The sequence below is a fragment of the Pieris rapae genome, chromosome 24, assembly GCF_905147795.1.
Source record: "Pieris rapae chromosome 24, ilPieRapa1.1, whole genome shotgun sequence".
Lineage (NCBI taxonomy): Eukaryota > Metazoa > Arthropoda > Insecta > Lepidoptera > Pieridae > Pieris > Pieris rapae.
Genome location: NC_059532.1, coordinates 1722439 through 1737145, shown reverse-complemented (window position 1 = coordinate 1737145; position 14707 = coordinate 1722439). Strand labels below are relative to the sequence as shown.

The 14707-nt window shown below is 37.2% G+C and overlaps 1 protein-coding gene across 6 annotated transcripts in view; it reads right to left on the bottom strand.

The window, feature by feature from the left end:
- Positions 1-14707, bottom strand: part of LOC110999819 (protein mahjong) — a 37071-nt gene that overhangs the window by 13843 nt on the left and 8521 nt on the right. For all 6 annotated transcript variants that reach the window (XM_045633613.1, XM_045633612.1, XM_045633615.1 and 3 more), the window contains 14 exons: positions 14013-14098; positions 12927-13094; positions 11988-12121; positions 11117-11228; positions 10063-10199; positions 9163-9247; positions 7948-8108; positions 7348-7478; positions 6676-6767; positions 5756-5878; positions 3952-4105; positions 2553-2698; positions 1893-2084; positions 638-756 (listed from right to left, as the gene is read on the bottom strand). In XM_045633613.1, coding sequence (XP_045489569.1) covers positions 638-756; positions 1893-2084; positions 2553-2698; positions 3952-4105; positions 5756-5878; positions 6676-6767; positions 7348-7478; positions 7948-8108; positions 9163-9247; positions 10063-10199; positions 11117-11228; positions 11988-12121; positions 12927-13094; positions 14013-14098 — 1840 coding nt within the window. The remainder of the gene's footprint in view (positions 1-637; positions 757-1892; positions 2085-2552; positions 2699-3951; positions 4106-5755; positions 5879-6675; positions 6768-7347; positions 7479-7947; positions 8109-9162; positions 9248-10062; positions 10200-11116; positions 11229-11987; positions 12122-12926; positions 13095-14012; positions 14099-14707) is intronic.

The window sequence follows — 14707 nt, the reverse complement described above, 5'->3', positions numbered from 1 at the left end:
CAATAACCAATCGAAGGATTGTTGTGGCCATCTGTCGATACAAGCTATCCATAGTAGGTCGGATCGGTGTATGTGGATAGACATGATGTGTAAGAAAGAAAATGACAGTTCAACTGTTAAATTATTTTAAAAACTGTAAGTTAAATTATTATTATATAGACATGTATATTTTAATATTATTTGTAGGGTTTGATTTACTTTATTTGGTTTATATTGATTATCAAATAGCAGTGTAAACAGCGAAGAGATTGCATTCTATCCGTCGCCAAAAATGGATTGTCTTCGTAGGGTTTGGTTATTGGGATGCAGATAGGAGATCGATCGACTGTCACGGTCTGAATTCAGATTGAAACAATATGAGATTGTGGATTAATTAATGGGTTCGGGCGTAAATAGATAAGCGCAGTCCAATCACCGAGAAGCTGGCAAATACGTAGCCAGCCTTTAAGAACGGAAATACTAGGATCTGATTCCCAAAAGTTCTGGAAGGAACTGTAAACAGAATCTTCAAAATCCAAAGACGAAATTTAGCAGCAATTACCTGCTGGATTTCACAGGTTTCTCGATAAATATAGGCCATAGACTCAACGGCAGATGGCTCGCGAGTGCGTTGCCGGAATATAAGCTTGAAACTCACCTGATTTTGATAACACTAGGCATCGGACTGTCTTCGTTGTTCATGTGCAGGTGGTCCAGGCCAAAGCTGTCTCTTTGCAAGGAACTGGTGCTACTAGTTCTGGATATTGACATTCTTGTCTGGAATGTTTAATTCTATCAGCGTGCGACACTCATATTGAGGTCGTAGCTTCGATCCCCAGCTAGCCAATGGACTTTTTTTTTATAGAACAGGGGGCAAACGGGCAGGAGGCTCACCTGATGTTAAGTGATACCGCTGACCATGAACACTCAATGCCAGAGGGCTCGCGAGTGCGTTGCCGGCCTTTTAAGAATCTGTACGCTCTTCTTGAAGGACCCTAAGTCGAATTGGTTCGGAAATTCAGTCGGCAGCTGGTACCACAAAGTGGTGGTGCGCGGCAAAAACTGCCTAAAAACGCGCAGTTTTGGAACGATGGACATCGAGGTGATGACGAGTGGAATTTCGTATTCTGCCTCGACGTCCGATGATGAAACTCAGCTGCAGAATTCTATAGCTCGATTCCCGGCTGTACACCAATGGACTATCTATGTGCGCATTTAACATTTGCTCGAACGGTGAAGGAAAACATCGCGAGGAAACCGACATGTCTTAGACCCAAAAAGTCGACATATGTCAGGCACTGGAGGTTGATCACCTACTTGCCTATTAGATTTAAAAATGATCTTGAAACAGATTCAGAAATCTGAGGCCAAGACCTAAAGAGGTTGTAGTGCCACTGATTATTATTATCGGATATATCTATTTAAGTATGTTACATGTGTGTCACTCACCCACACACAAACGCTCATGCTTTTTTAAAGTTAATCTTTTCTAAAGTTATACTTTTTGGTGTGTTAGGGAGAAATGATGAGAGTTAATTTATACGATGCGCACACCGTCACAAAAATCCGACACCTTGAAGTTAGCTATGGTCGACATTTTAGTGTCTCTGAAGTTATTCTTTTAGCCCCTTAGGGAAAACTTATGAAAGTAAATAATTACGATGCGCGCACACCGTCACAAAAAATCCGACACCCTGAAGTGAGCTATGGTTTTTTTTTGTTTGTTAATTTTGCGAACGCGTGCGTGCACGTGTACGCAGATAACCGAGAGGTACGCGAGTCAGTACGCTTGGTAGCTTGTTATTTGATACAATGTCTGATCTTCTCTCACAATTATGTTAAAAACCACCTCACTATAAAACTAAAATTTACACATGTCAAATGTCAAATTTGACAGTTACCATAATACTTACCCTGACAGGCGTTGAAGGTGTATACACTGGAGGCGGAGGCGGGGCTGGAGCCGGGCATGGGCACGGAAGACCAGCCTCCTTCTGCAGAGTAGCAGCACTCTCGGTTAAGCCCCTCGCCGCCAGGTGGCGCTGAACCAGTTGCAGCAACTGTCTCTCGTTGTAGTTGATCTTGGTTTGAGCTACCACGTTCGCCTGGAAACATACATTCGTTCCGTTGGAGCAGGCATGCAGCAGGCCAAGTCACTCTTTTTATATATATAATTATAAGTACGAATTACATACTAATAAAATTATGAAATATGAACAATATAGATTATATATGCTGGAATAGCTTAAGTGTTGTTGTGTCGTTAAAGCAATTTAAAAAAAATAGTATTATTATTCGCCGATAGATGTCAGGAAGATACATTTTTCAGTTTAAATTGGGACTACTCAAACACCATCTTTTTGTTATTTTCTATCATTTATTCCTTTTTCCACCATACAAAAATACATGCAACCCTAAATTTTCACCCCTCTACAATCATCCCTTATGTTTTTTTTTGTTAATTATAAACTTTAATTTTTTGGCACAAAAACATGGCAAAACAACGTTTGCCGGGTCAGCTAGTTTATTATTTTGTAAAATAGAGAGAAAAAAAATTAATTAAGTTAACTTACCCTATGAATATTAGCGAGAGAAGTCTCAAACTCCGCTCCCATATGTTTGCTCTTGCCGGAAACTCGTTCCAGAAGCTCGAGGGCATACTTCTGGAACATCACGTGCTCCTGGCGTTTCTCTTGGAGTATGGGATCACGCATCAGCACTGAAAGACGTCAACTAACTTTGCTACGAACACTGTTCTATTGGTTTACGTTAAAACGAGTACGTACAACGTATACGTCAGAAATGAAACGTATTTGTAAATTAATTATTACTATTAAAAGCCCCAATAGATGATCTATTTTTATTATTATATATTATTTGTAATATGTATTTTTGCATTTCTTGCCTGCCTTATGTAATATACTCACAGTGGTTGTCTGAAAGAAATCTCTCTAAAGCGACAAGGCCGCCAGTTGCTTTTCATTAAATTATGTTAAATATATTTTTTTTACCTTTTATGTAATGCAACGAAGTGTTAATAAATAGTAAATAAAATAAATAAATAAATGATCATGTACCAGTATATGATCACTCCATATATTTGTACATATAACTATATTCACACTGTATACGTACTGCAAACGCAAATAAAAAAATCCGCGTATATACATCTAATACGTATACTAAACGAATACATTAGAATAGCGCATATTTTTCTTCATCTCCCTATCTCACTCACTCTCGAACGCTCTCAATCGCTCTCTCTTCTTCGACAAAAACGCTGCACGTCTTCGTGACGTTTCATACGTAAAATTTCCTTTAAATTTCTGCTGTATAAACATTACCTGTCCATGTCATATCACTAACTACTAACTGACGTGAGACCGAACTTGAATTAGATTGTCATGATTCATGTGCACTGTTTACTTTTTGTTTTGTTTTATGTAACTTGTATCAGTTTAGATTATTTTTATTTTTTTTTGTTTCTGTTAAGTATGTTTTTTTTTCTTTTTTTTTCCCTTTTTTATTTTTGCACTTCTTGCCTACCTTATCTAATATACTCATAGTGGTTTTTTCCTTTACTAACAGTGGTTGTCTGGAAGAAATCGCTCTAAAGCGATAAGGCCGCCAGTTGCTTGTCATTAAATTATGTTTAATATTTTCCTTTTATGTAATGCAACGAAGTGTTAATAAATAATAAATAAAATAAATAAATAATCATGTACCAGTATATGATCACTCCATATATTTGTACATATATCTATATTCACACTGTATACGTATACTAAACGAATACATTAGAATAGCGCATATTTTCCTTCATCTCCCTTTCTCACTCACTCACTCTCGCTCTCTCTCTTCTTCGACAAAAACGCTGCACGTCTTCGTGACGTTTCATACGTAAAATTTTTACCCTCTAAAGTTTCAGTTTAAAAATGTATTACACATATATATATATATATATATATATACCTTGTATTTGTGATGTGGTGAACAAAGGTAGCTTCGAGATGATCTGCCGAACGGTGGAACAGCGGGCCAAGCCGCACAGAGCCCTACAAGCCAACCCCCGGATCCTGTCTGCGTCAGTTATCGGCGATTTGGTCATCATCAATGAAAGGAGTACCTGCAATTTTTTATTATTTAGTTATACAAATAAAAAATAAGTACCTGGATGGTATTTTTATGTTTTTGTAAATTGTGTTTTTGGAAATTATAAGTACGAATTACATACTAATAAAATTATGAAATATGAACAATATAGATTATATATGCTGGAATAGCTTTAGTGTTGTTGTGTAGTTAAAGCAATTAAAAAAAAATAGTATTATTAATCGCCGATAGATGTCAGGAAGATACATTTTTCAGTTTAAATTGGGACTACTCAAACACCATCTTTTTGTTATTTTCTATCATTTATTCCTAGCTAGATCGATTTATCGCTCCCGAAACTCCCCGTATACTAAATTTCATGAAAATCGTTGGAGCCGATCCCGAGATTCCAATTATATATATATTATACAAGAATTGCTCGTTTAAAGATATAAGATAGAATTTCCTCGTGATGCTTTCCTTCGTAAATCCTTCGATCCGCAGCCGGTAATCGAACCTACAACCAGGCATGAGAGAAGCACAGTGAGGCCACTAACTCCCAGATACCGGAAGACCAGAAAATTTAAAAGCCAAAATATGTCACATATTTTTAGATCCAAAAACAGAAACGATTTTAAAACACCCTATACTGTTAGAAAAAAAATTATTGCAACATGCCGTAGAGACAGAATTTAGATCAAAATAATTCTTAACATTTTTCGACTTAAAAAAAGGAATCAGAAAATAATCTAAGTCACCATTTGCCATGCAAGTTTTGCAAAGATTTTTTATGGAACACTCTGTATTATAAACACTAGCTGCCTATAAACACGACTTTTAATTCAATTCCACATTTGACATTTTACATGACATTGACGTTTTGTAAAATAATGATACCACATAATAGTGTAGTGATGTACACAAAAATTGATAAGCAATCGCGATTTATGTTTATTTCATATTGGTGTGCCAATCACTACATAGTATAAAACAAAGTCGCTTTCTCTGTCCCTATGTCCCTTTGTATGCTTAAATCTTTGAAACTACGCAACGGATTTTGATGCGGTTTTTTTAATAGATAGAGTGATTCAAGAGGAAGGTTTATATGTATAATAACATCCATTAAATAGTGGAGAAGTACTGTTATTTTTGAGGTCTCTAATGTGATGTCGTAAATAATTAAATTTTTTCCGCTTACATTGCAAACGCAGGCTGAACCCTACGAGTTTTATCAAAATAATGTACTAAGTATTGTACACATTGAAAAGGTCTACAGAAAAGTCCGTGATGGTATATGTCTATATCCTATGGATAACCCACATTTTTATATACAAAGTTCACAGATTTTCTGTAGTGCATTTAGTATCAGCATTGCACCCGTGCGAAGCCGGGGCGGGTCGCTAGTTAAAGACTAAATTATTGATTTTTATTTAAATTAATACATAATTATTCACAATAATTATTTATTAATTGGTAATCGCTGCTTTATTTTATAAAAAGTTTATATTTTTGTTTTTTATTACTGAAAAAGTAATATTAATGGTCACAACGAAATAATCCATTCATAAATATTTAATTTCCTGATATACTTAGTTTCTATGAAAGTAGTAGTTGTTTAGATATACTTCTAGAAGCCAGTGGAATCGATCCTTGGAATTTTATATTCCAAATTCTCTGAACTCACCATGATTCCATTATTGGTTCTGACGCTCTCCCAGACTTTCTGGATGACATCTTCATAGGATTTCATCGCTGTCTTCTTCTTTGAGGAACCGGGTATCGAAAAGCGAGCCGTTGATATTCCAGACTAGGATACATACATACAAAAAAGTCATATATATCATTTTTTTTTTAATTTTATCTATAAGTAGTTTTATAGAATAGGGGGCAAACGGGCAGGAGGCTCAACTGATGTTAAGTGATATGGACACTCAATGCTAGAGCGATTGCGTAGCCGGCCTTTTAATTGGTACACTCTTGAAGAACCCTACTAAGTCGAATTGGTTAGAGATACCTACCACCCACGGACTCTCATTGCCAGAAGGCTCGCGATTGTGTAGCCGGCCTTTCAAGTATTGGTACGCTCTTGAAGAAACCTAAGTCGAATTGCTTCGAGATACCTACCACCCACGGACTCTCATTGCCAGAGGGTTCACGATTGCGTAGCCGGCCTTTTAATTGGTAGACTCTTGAAGAAACCTCAGTAGAATTGGTTCGGAAATACCTACCGCCCACACTTTTATTGCCAGAGGGCTCGCGATTGCGTAGCCGGACTTTTAAGAATTAGTTCGCTCTTGAAGGACCATTCTAAGTAGAATTGGTTCGAAAACATCTACTGGCCATAGACTCTTATTGCCAGAAGGCTCGCGTTTACGTAGTCGGCCTTTTAATTGGTAGACTCTTGAAGAAACCTAAGTCGAATTGGTTCGAGATATCTACCACCGACAGACTATTATTGCCAGAGGTTTCACGAGTGCGTAGCCGGCCTTTCAAGAATTGGTACGCTGTTGAAGAACCCTAAGTTTTTTTCCATACACCAAAGAAGTATAACTTCTAACGCGTGTACATACATACAGACACTCTTTTTTACTATTATAAACTCACCCTATGTAAAGGTGCGCACACACAGTTGACTAACACATTCAGAGCGGCCTTTTGAACTTCCGGCTCCACTATTATGTCGCCATCTGCGGCCGCTGCAATTGAAAAACATCATTGGCGCTACAACCCATGTTTACATCGGATCTGTTTCATATTTTCTGGATAGACAATATCTGTCTGGGTCTAAGTGTATATAAAAACTCGCTATAAATTAAAAAGAGTATAATTTTTACGGAACGTCACGAAGATGTGCAGCGTTTTGAGGGAGAGATCGATAGAGTGAGAAAGGGAGATCGAGAATTCTTTAGGCGCATGAGGTTACATTTTTTACGGATGAACCGTCACGAAGACGTGCAGCGTTTATGTCGAAGAAAAGGGAGAGAGCGATGGAGAGGGAGTGAGAAAGGGAGATGAAGAAAAATACACGCTTTTCTAATGTATTCATATAGTTACATATTAGAACTTTAGATGGAAATTCTGTCGCATGTATTGTGCAGTAAACGCATATTTTTTATACATTATCATTAGCTCGTATATAGTGCGTAAACAGTGTGAATATACAAATACACGAAGTACATACACACACACACACACGATATAAACTCTTTTTTTTATTTTTTAAAGTACTTGTAATTAACTTAATTGCTTTATATAGAAAATTATCGAATAGCTCACCCAGCACTATACTGACGCCAGCGATCATTTCCGACTCCCTCATGCTGATCTTCTCGGTCAGCAGAAGTTGAACGCGTGGTGCCACGCAGCATACGGATATCACGTCGAGGGCTGATCGCACCGTTTCCGCCCTGAAAAACAAAATGATAAATCGGAGGGTAGTTTGAAATTTCAAAGTGACAATCCTGCGGAGGGTAGTTCAACATTTTGAATGTGACAATGTTTCGGCTGGTAGTTAAATTTTGAACGTGACAATCTTTCCGAGGGTAGTTCGAAATTTTAAAGTGACAATCCTGCGGAGGGTAGTTCTAAATTTTGAACGTGAAAATCTTTAGGAGGGTAGTCCGAAATGTATGAAAACATCGCGATGTAACCGGCATGCTTAAACATGCCCACGGCGTGTGTCAGACATAAAAGGCCTACATATTTGCCTATCAGAAGCGACAAAACAGGTATGATATAGGTATTTTAACAGTGTAGGTAGTTCGATGCAAGATCAAATATAAAAAAATTCCAAATTCATCTCTATACTTCAGCCATCCTAATCTAAACTTAAGTCTAATTTCAAGAGCTGTCAATGATTCCTGTAATTTGACTTACCGCCCGTTATAGTTCCAGTCATACGCGAATCCGACTACCTGCAAAAGCAGAGTTACTCCTCCCAACTCCAAAAGTTCGTCTACCGGAGGCCAACGCGACCAAGGTGCGTGTTGGACTATTTCTATCTGCTCCTGTATCTCTTCCGGCGAAGACTTTGATGCCTGAAAAAGGAACCAACTGTATCTCCTGGTTTTTTGGTGATCAGCCTTGTGCCTGATGGATACCAGTTCTAATGGTGGTTTCCTCTGTGTTCCCTGAAGCAGCTAGTAACGTACGTTTGCAGCTCAGCTTACCAGGAAAATCATGGAGAAATATTTTGACTTTTTATTACTAACAAGATAAAAATCTTTAAAAAAACCGAGTGTGCTTATGACAGCACGACTGAAGTGAAACTTCTTTCTTTCTTCTTTCTAATAATAATTTGTTATTTTTCACCCGAAAACTCATAAATCATGAACTCTAAAATGATTGTACAGTTTTATTCACTTTAAACGTAGAATATTGAATGTATTAAACAAAAACGAAATAGAATTACGAAAAATAAACAAAGAATCACCGTTCGCGTAACGCTAGTAAACAACTGTCTAATATATATATATATATATTTCATTTACTAGCTATTAGAGAAATATAGAAAGAGAAAGAAAATGTGCGTGCGCACTGCTGTCTCTTGCTTATATCCCCCACTCAACTTCCGTTCGCCTTGCCCGATCACACTTTTCGTAACGCTTACGTCACGCATTCGCTAGCTTACTCTGGGGAGTTGACTTGGGAGTCAAGCGTGCGTAAAGAAGTTTCAGTCCAAAAAATCGGTTGTCTGCAAAGTCGGTTTACTGACGATAGTTAAACGAGACAACGATATAAGAAAATACTGATGGAATGCATTTTTTAAAAGAAAATTTTAATTTTATTTGTTTCATAGATATTTTGTATGGATATATAGATAGGAGGCAAATGGATATCACAATTTAATACAATTATGTTCGATTGTGACTCTGTCGCTCTTTCCGCGCTCTCGCTTACACTTCAAACCTTAATTGGAACGCCTCAGAGCGAGGTAACGCCGCATGAGTCATGTTTTTCGTGCGTACAGCCGGCTCTAATCATTTAACCTAACGCTAATCACTTCAAAAAAATATTTATTTGCTTAATTAAAAATCAGCTAAAAACCATATTTCAACCTCCGTATAATACTTTTGACAGAATCGTTCATACCTTATAGGGCGGCGGTTCCGGAAGCGTATCCCCCTGTTGCCTAGCAACCAGCGACGCGCGTATCCGTAGGTGCGGCTCGAAATATCTAAACGTACAATAATATATAAGTGTATACTAAAAAGGATTGTGTGGTTTTATGAAACCATTTAACTAAAAATTTTTATCCAAAATATTTTACTCCCTTAAAATATTTTTTAACCCCTTTATCAATCTTAATTTTATACTTGGAAAATAGGAATGATAATGGGACTAATAAAAGTAGACTAAGTCTCCAACTAATATTTTTATTGAATTCTGTGTCTCAGAGAGCCATACATACATACACATAACAATTATTTAGATTATATACACATATTAAAATAGCGTGGAGCGCTGGCACAAATGAATAATAGTCTATACACTACACGGTCAGCTGCTGCGAACTATATGCGCCGCCATATTGGCCTTGGCTGCTATGACGAGCGCCTTTCACTTTATCCCTACTCCGCGGCCGACCGTCACGCGACATGCGCCACACAGACCAAAAAATTTCAGACGATGTAATAAAAGTTTCACTTTAAAATTTAATAATTTCTTTGACAAATTCGACTTAGGGTCCTTCAAGAGAAGAGCGTACGAATTCTTAAAAGGCCGGCTACGCACTCGCGAGCCCTCTAGCATCGAGAGTGTCCATGGTCGGCGGTATCACTTAACATCAGGTGAGCCTCCTGCCCGTTTGCCCCGTTCTATAAAAAAAAAATCTACGTAGTATTGAGCCATCATCACGTATCTCTCTCTCCGTAAGAGTACTGACTGATGACTGACGCAATACTGCACCACTGATCACCTGAGATCACCGATCAACCGATATGTAGCGGCCTTTGAATTTTGGTGTCTGAAATAAAAGAATTTTATAATTACCTTCTAAGAGCCACACAGACATGCCGGACTATCTGCCGTGCAGCGCATGTCTCATCATCAGACACCCGAAGTTCCTCTTCATCAGAGCCAAGGATCGGGAGTGTTGATATCACATTGTATAGCTTCCGAAGACCATCCTATTAAATTAAATATATTAAATACAAGGCAATGGATGATGAAGTAGACCCTGGCTTCGACTGGCTTCGCTGGGCCTCCGAAGGGGCTACCGGGGATCTCATCAGGTCTTATCGGGAGCTTGACCGACTAGGACACCAGGGTCATGTTGAGATTACTCCTTCACCCACGTAATCCTGGATTAGAGAAGCCTGTGAAGTGCCCAGAAGACTTCTGTGCTTCTGGAAGGAGCTGGGCTGGCTAAAGTAACCAGGGTTTTACGCAAAACGGACCAAATTTGAGTCTAGTTGCAGAAATTGAATCCACCTACCAAAATCCCATCGGCTGCAGGCCCCACCAAGGGCTATATTACCTCACCCATACCACCCTGTATCAGCAGGGTGCGAACCCATACACCACCCGAAGGGGGCATATGCCCTGAACGGTCCTAAGCATCCCATTTGCGAGGGAGGATGTTACATGAACCACCATGATATTTGTTTAATCTTCAGTTTAATAACCTAAGACAGACGAGCAGGAGGCTCATCTGATGTTAAGTGACACCGCCCATGGACACTCAATGCCAGAAGGCTTGCAAGCGCGCTGCCGGCCTTTTAAGAACTGGTACGCTCTTTTTTTGAAGGACCCTAAGTCGAACCGCTTAGTTGTGGAACAACGGACGGAGGTGATACAGATGCTAATTTATATTCTGCCTTGATGATGATGATGATGATGATGATGATGATGAATTTAGCGTGATCTACCAAAAAACTGGTAAATTCAATAGACCCGTCAAGTTCTTTCGATATATTATGAGGATATAAACAAAATGGCATTGATAACTTTGTTTTAAGATGAGTCGACGAAGTGTAGAAAGAAAAAAGAAGAGAATAAAAAGAGAAGACGATGAAAATCTCACGGTAATTACGAATATAATTACCTGATTGTCAAACTCTTCCAGAATAACTCTAAACTGGAAGGAGAGTCCGAAGAACATGGTCGCGTGACATCTTCCCGAGTCGTGGGAACATTCCAACAGCCAAAGGGCGTATCTGAAATGTAAAATTCTTTAATATGAGTAGTTGAGAATCTCCAAAAATTGCGTGACGTAATACTTGAACGCTCTCTTGTCAGAAAAAGTAAGCAAAAGTATCAAAAATAAAGGTATAAATATTTTGTAGGAATCGCCGAAAATGCATATGCGTTTAGAACCATAGATATGTGTAAAAAAGTAAACAATTACTGTTGACTTAATCACCAGTCACATAATAATTAATAGAGATGTAACGGATATCCGGTAATTATCCGGTATCCGGCCTATCCGGTGCCTTTTATATTATCCGGCCGAATTAAAAAAAAACTGGTAAATTTTTTTTATAGTAATTATTAGCTTTAATCAGTCTTAGTATCACTTAAGACATAATTAGTTTTGGTTGTAAATTTATAAATTTATTTCTTATATATTAATTTAAATTAATTAGTACTCATATTGTATATAAGTAGAATTCCACACAGTGCTAATATGTTGCACTAACTGATGCTCGGATAAACTTAGTTTTTTTTTAATCTTCAGTAGTTTTTCTTGAGTTAAACCTGAGTGATTGAAGTGTGCGTGTGTGCGATATATCAAACGGCTAAGTCCGGCCGGATATCCGGCGCTATTCGGCCAACTATATCCGGTATCCGGCCAAACTGCTATCCTGATGATAGTTTTATCTCTAATAATTAAACCCCCCCCCCCCTATTACGTACGTGTGTACGTATACGTAATACTTGAACGGCCCTTACACGTTGGTCTAAAATATTCTTACCGTACTAAGTCGGCCAAAGTCCTCCGAGGCAGCTGGCAGACTCTCTCCATCGCATCCTCGCAGTAGGCGAGATAATATAAGCATATAGACACGCCCGTGGCAGCCACAGATGGCCGTGGAACTTCTAGAAATTTCTGGGAAAAATAATCGGTTGGTGACTGACGATACTTGGACGTGACGTCATAAGAAAACACATTTCAAAAGAAAATTTTAATTATATTTGTTTGATAGATAAAGAGGAGGTAAATGGAAATCACAATTCAATACAATTATGTTCGATTGTGCCTCTTTGTCGCTCGTCCCGCGCTCTCACTTGCACTTCAAACCTTAAATGGAACGCCTCAGAGCGAGGTAACGCCTCTATCGAATTATACGCGTCACGTCAAAAATAATTTAACTAATTCATCACTCGAGTATAAGTTAACATTACTTAACATATACATATATATTAATAATTAGAAGCGTAAACCGCTTATAAAACGGAACGAAAGATCGGATCTAAAAGGTCATAATTATTTTTGTGCTTAAGAAAAATTTCCGGTATTTTTATTTTATAATAATTAATAATAATATTTATATAAAAATATATATTGTAATATATATTGTATAAGTTATATGTTTTCTGTTATTGTTGTACACAACAGTATATATCGCAGGTTTAGTACTTTACAGTTTATGACTTTACAGCCACTATAAACTGTTTTGACTTTGACGTTAATTTATAACTTCTGTTTTGACAGTGACAGCTGACATAAACGCCATTGCCCCGACACAATAAATTGTCGTTAATTTGTAGAACTAGCAATACATAAATAAACCACAAATACTGAAAGATTTGACTTTGACGTTAATTTATAACTTCTGTTTTGATAGTGACAGTTGACAGTGACAGTTGACATTGCCACTGTTCCGACATGAATAAACAGATGATATATGTACCTGCAATCCTCCCATGTTAATAAAATCTATAGAGAACTTCTTATGACAGAGTAATGCAGCCAAATACTTCAGTGCTTCGAAGGCCAGCCTCGAATCTTTGGACTCACGAACATTTAGGTATCCTAGAATTAGACCTAACGCATCCCTTTCGAACACGTGCGATAGGAACTGAAATATTTGAGGAATAGTTATTGAGAGGAATCTCTGTAAGGATATATATGTCGCAGCCAACTAGCTTAATTAGCCGTTCAATTAACTGCCTAGCCGTTTAACTAACGCCCTGAAAGATTCAGCCGAAGCGTTTGTTATAACATTTAATAAACTGCCCGGCTAACGCTTAGGCCATTTGTAAGATAGTTTGACATTATTTGCCAGAAATAAAAAGATGAAAGATATGACATACAAAATATTTCTTTTAAATTATCACTACAAACGTTACTTGTTGATTTTCATGAAAGTTTGTAAAACACCATTAAAGTAGTTGTATGCCGACGCGATATTGACAGTTTGAATAGTTTCTAATTATTTTTTAATTAACAGTCTAGGCAAGTAATGAAACGTTCGATCCAAGTCATTTGCCAAGCTGTTTGATCAACTGGCTGAACATCTTTCAGGCAGTTAATTAAACGGCTAGGTAGTTAATTGAACGGCTAATTAAGCTATAGCTGCGACATATATATCTTGAGAATGATTAGTTTAAAAAAAAAACATATTTCACAATGATTCTCATAATCACGTGACACAAGACAGTCGAATCAATGATGACGTAGCATGCTTGTAAACAATGTCATATCCAATTATACCGACATTTAATTTTGTGCGTAGTAGTGCTATTAAAGAATGGCAATAAAACGAATGGAACTCGACATTTGTAACGTGTTTACAAGCATGTGACGTCATATCACTTGTGCGACGCCATCTTGCAAACAGCGTTTTGGCGGATTCTTATAAACTGACTTCTGTTAATTGAAGTTAAAATTATACACTATTTAGAAGGATTTTTTTTAACTACTAACATTTAAAAACACTTTTACATACGCAGTATTGAGAGTACACAAAATGCTAAGCAAAAAGTGATAAACATACCTCTTGATATTCCCCCATGGGCGTTAAATATCGGAGTATTAACATTTGTTTGGTTGCGTCCGTTAGGGGATGAATTTGAATATTGCCTGAAAATATTTCAACGAGTTAACGATTTGTCCTACGTGGCATCTCTCAAAAACGAAAGCAGAGAAAAAAAACTATATGAAAAAAAACTAAGAAAAAAAACTTTAAAAAAAGAGCTATATGAAAAAAAAACATATGTGCAATTCACACATTGTAGAAGTGAAACCTTCAAAAACAAAGTTTTTATAATTAATCAAATATAAATTAATCATTTTCCACTATCTAAATGTGTGTGTTCTTTAAAAACAGTATATTTTAATGATACATTTTAATTTATAAGTTTAATATAAATCTTTAATTTGGCAAAAACTAAAACAGCGAAAGTTTGAAATTCGATCAAATGAAAAAGCGGCAGTAAAGAGAGGCTGTATAATGCCTCCTATCTCATTTTCTCCCACGTTAAATCTTATGATGAATTGATGTTTCTGTCTCTCTTTACCGCTGCATCCGGTTTGAAATCACGACGATTCTAAAGAAGTTTATCTATCTCATTTTCTCCCACGTTAAATCATATGAATTAATGTTTCTGTCTCTTTTTACTGTCGCTTTTCCGTTGCACCCGGTTTGAAATCACAACGATTCTAAAGAAGTTTCACTTCAAAAACCTTTAA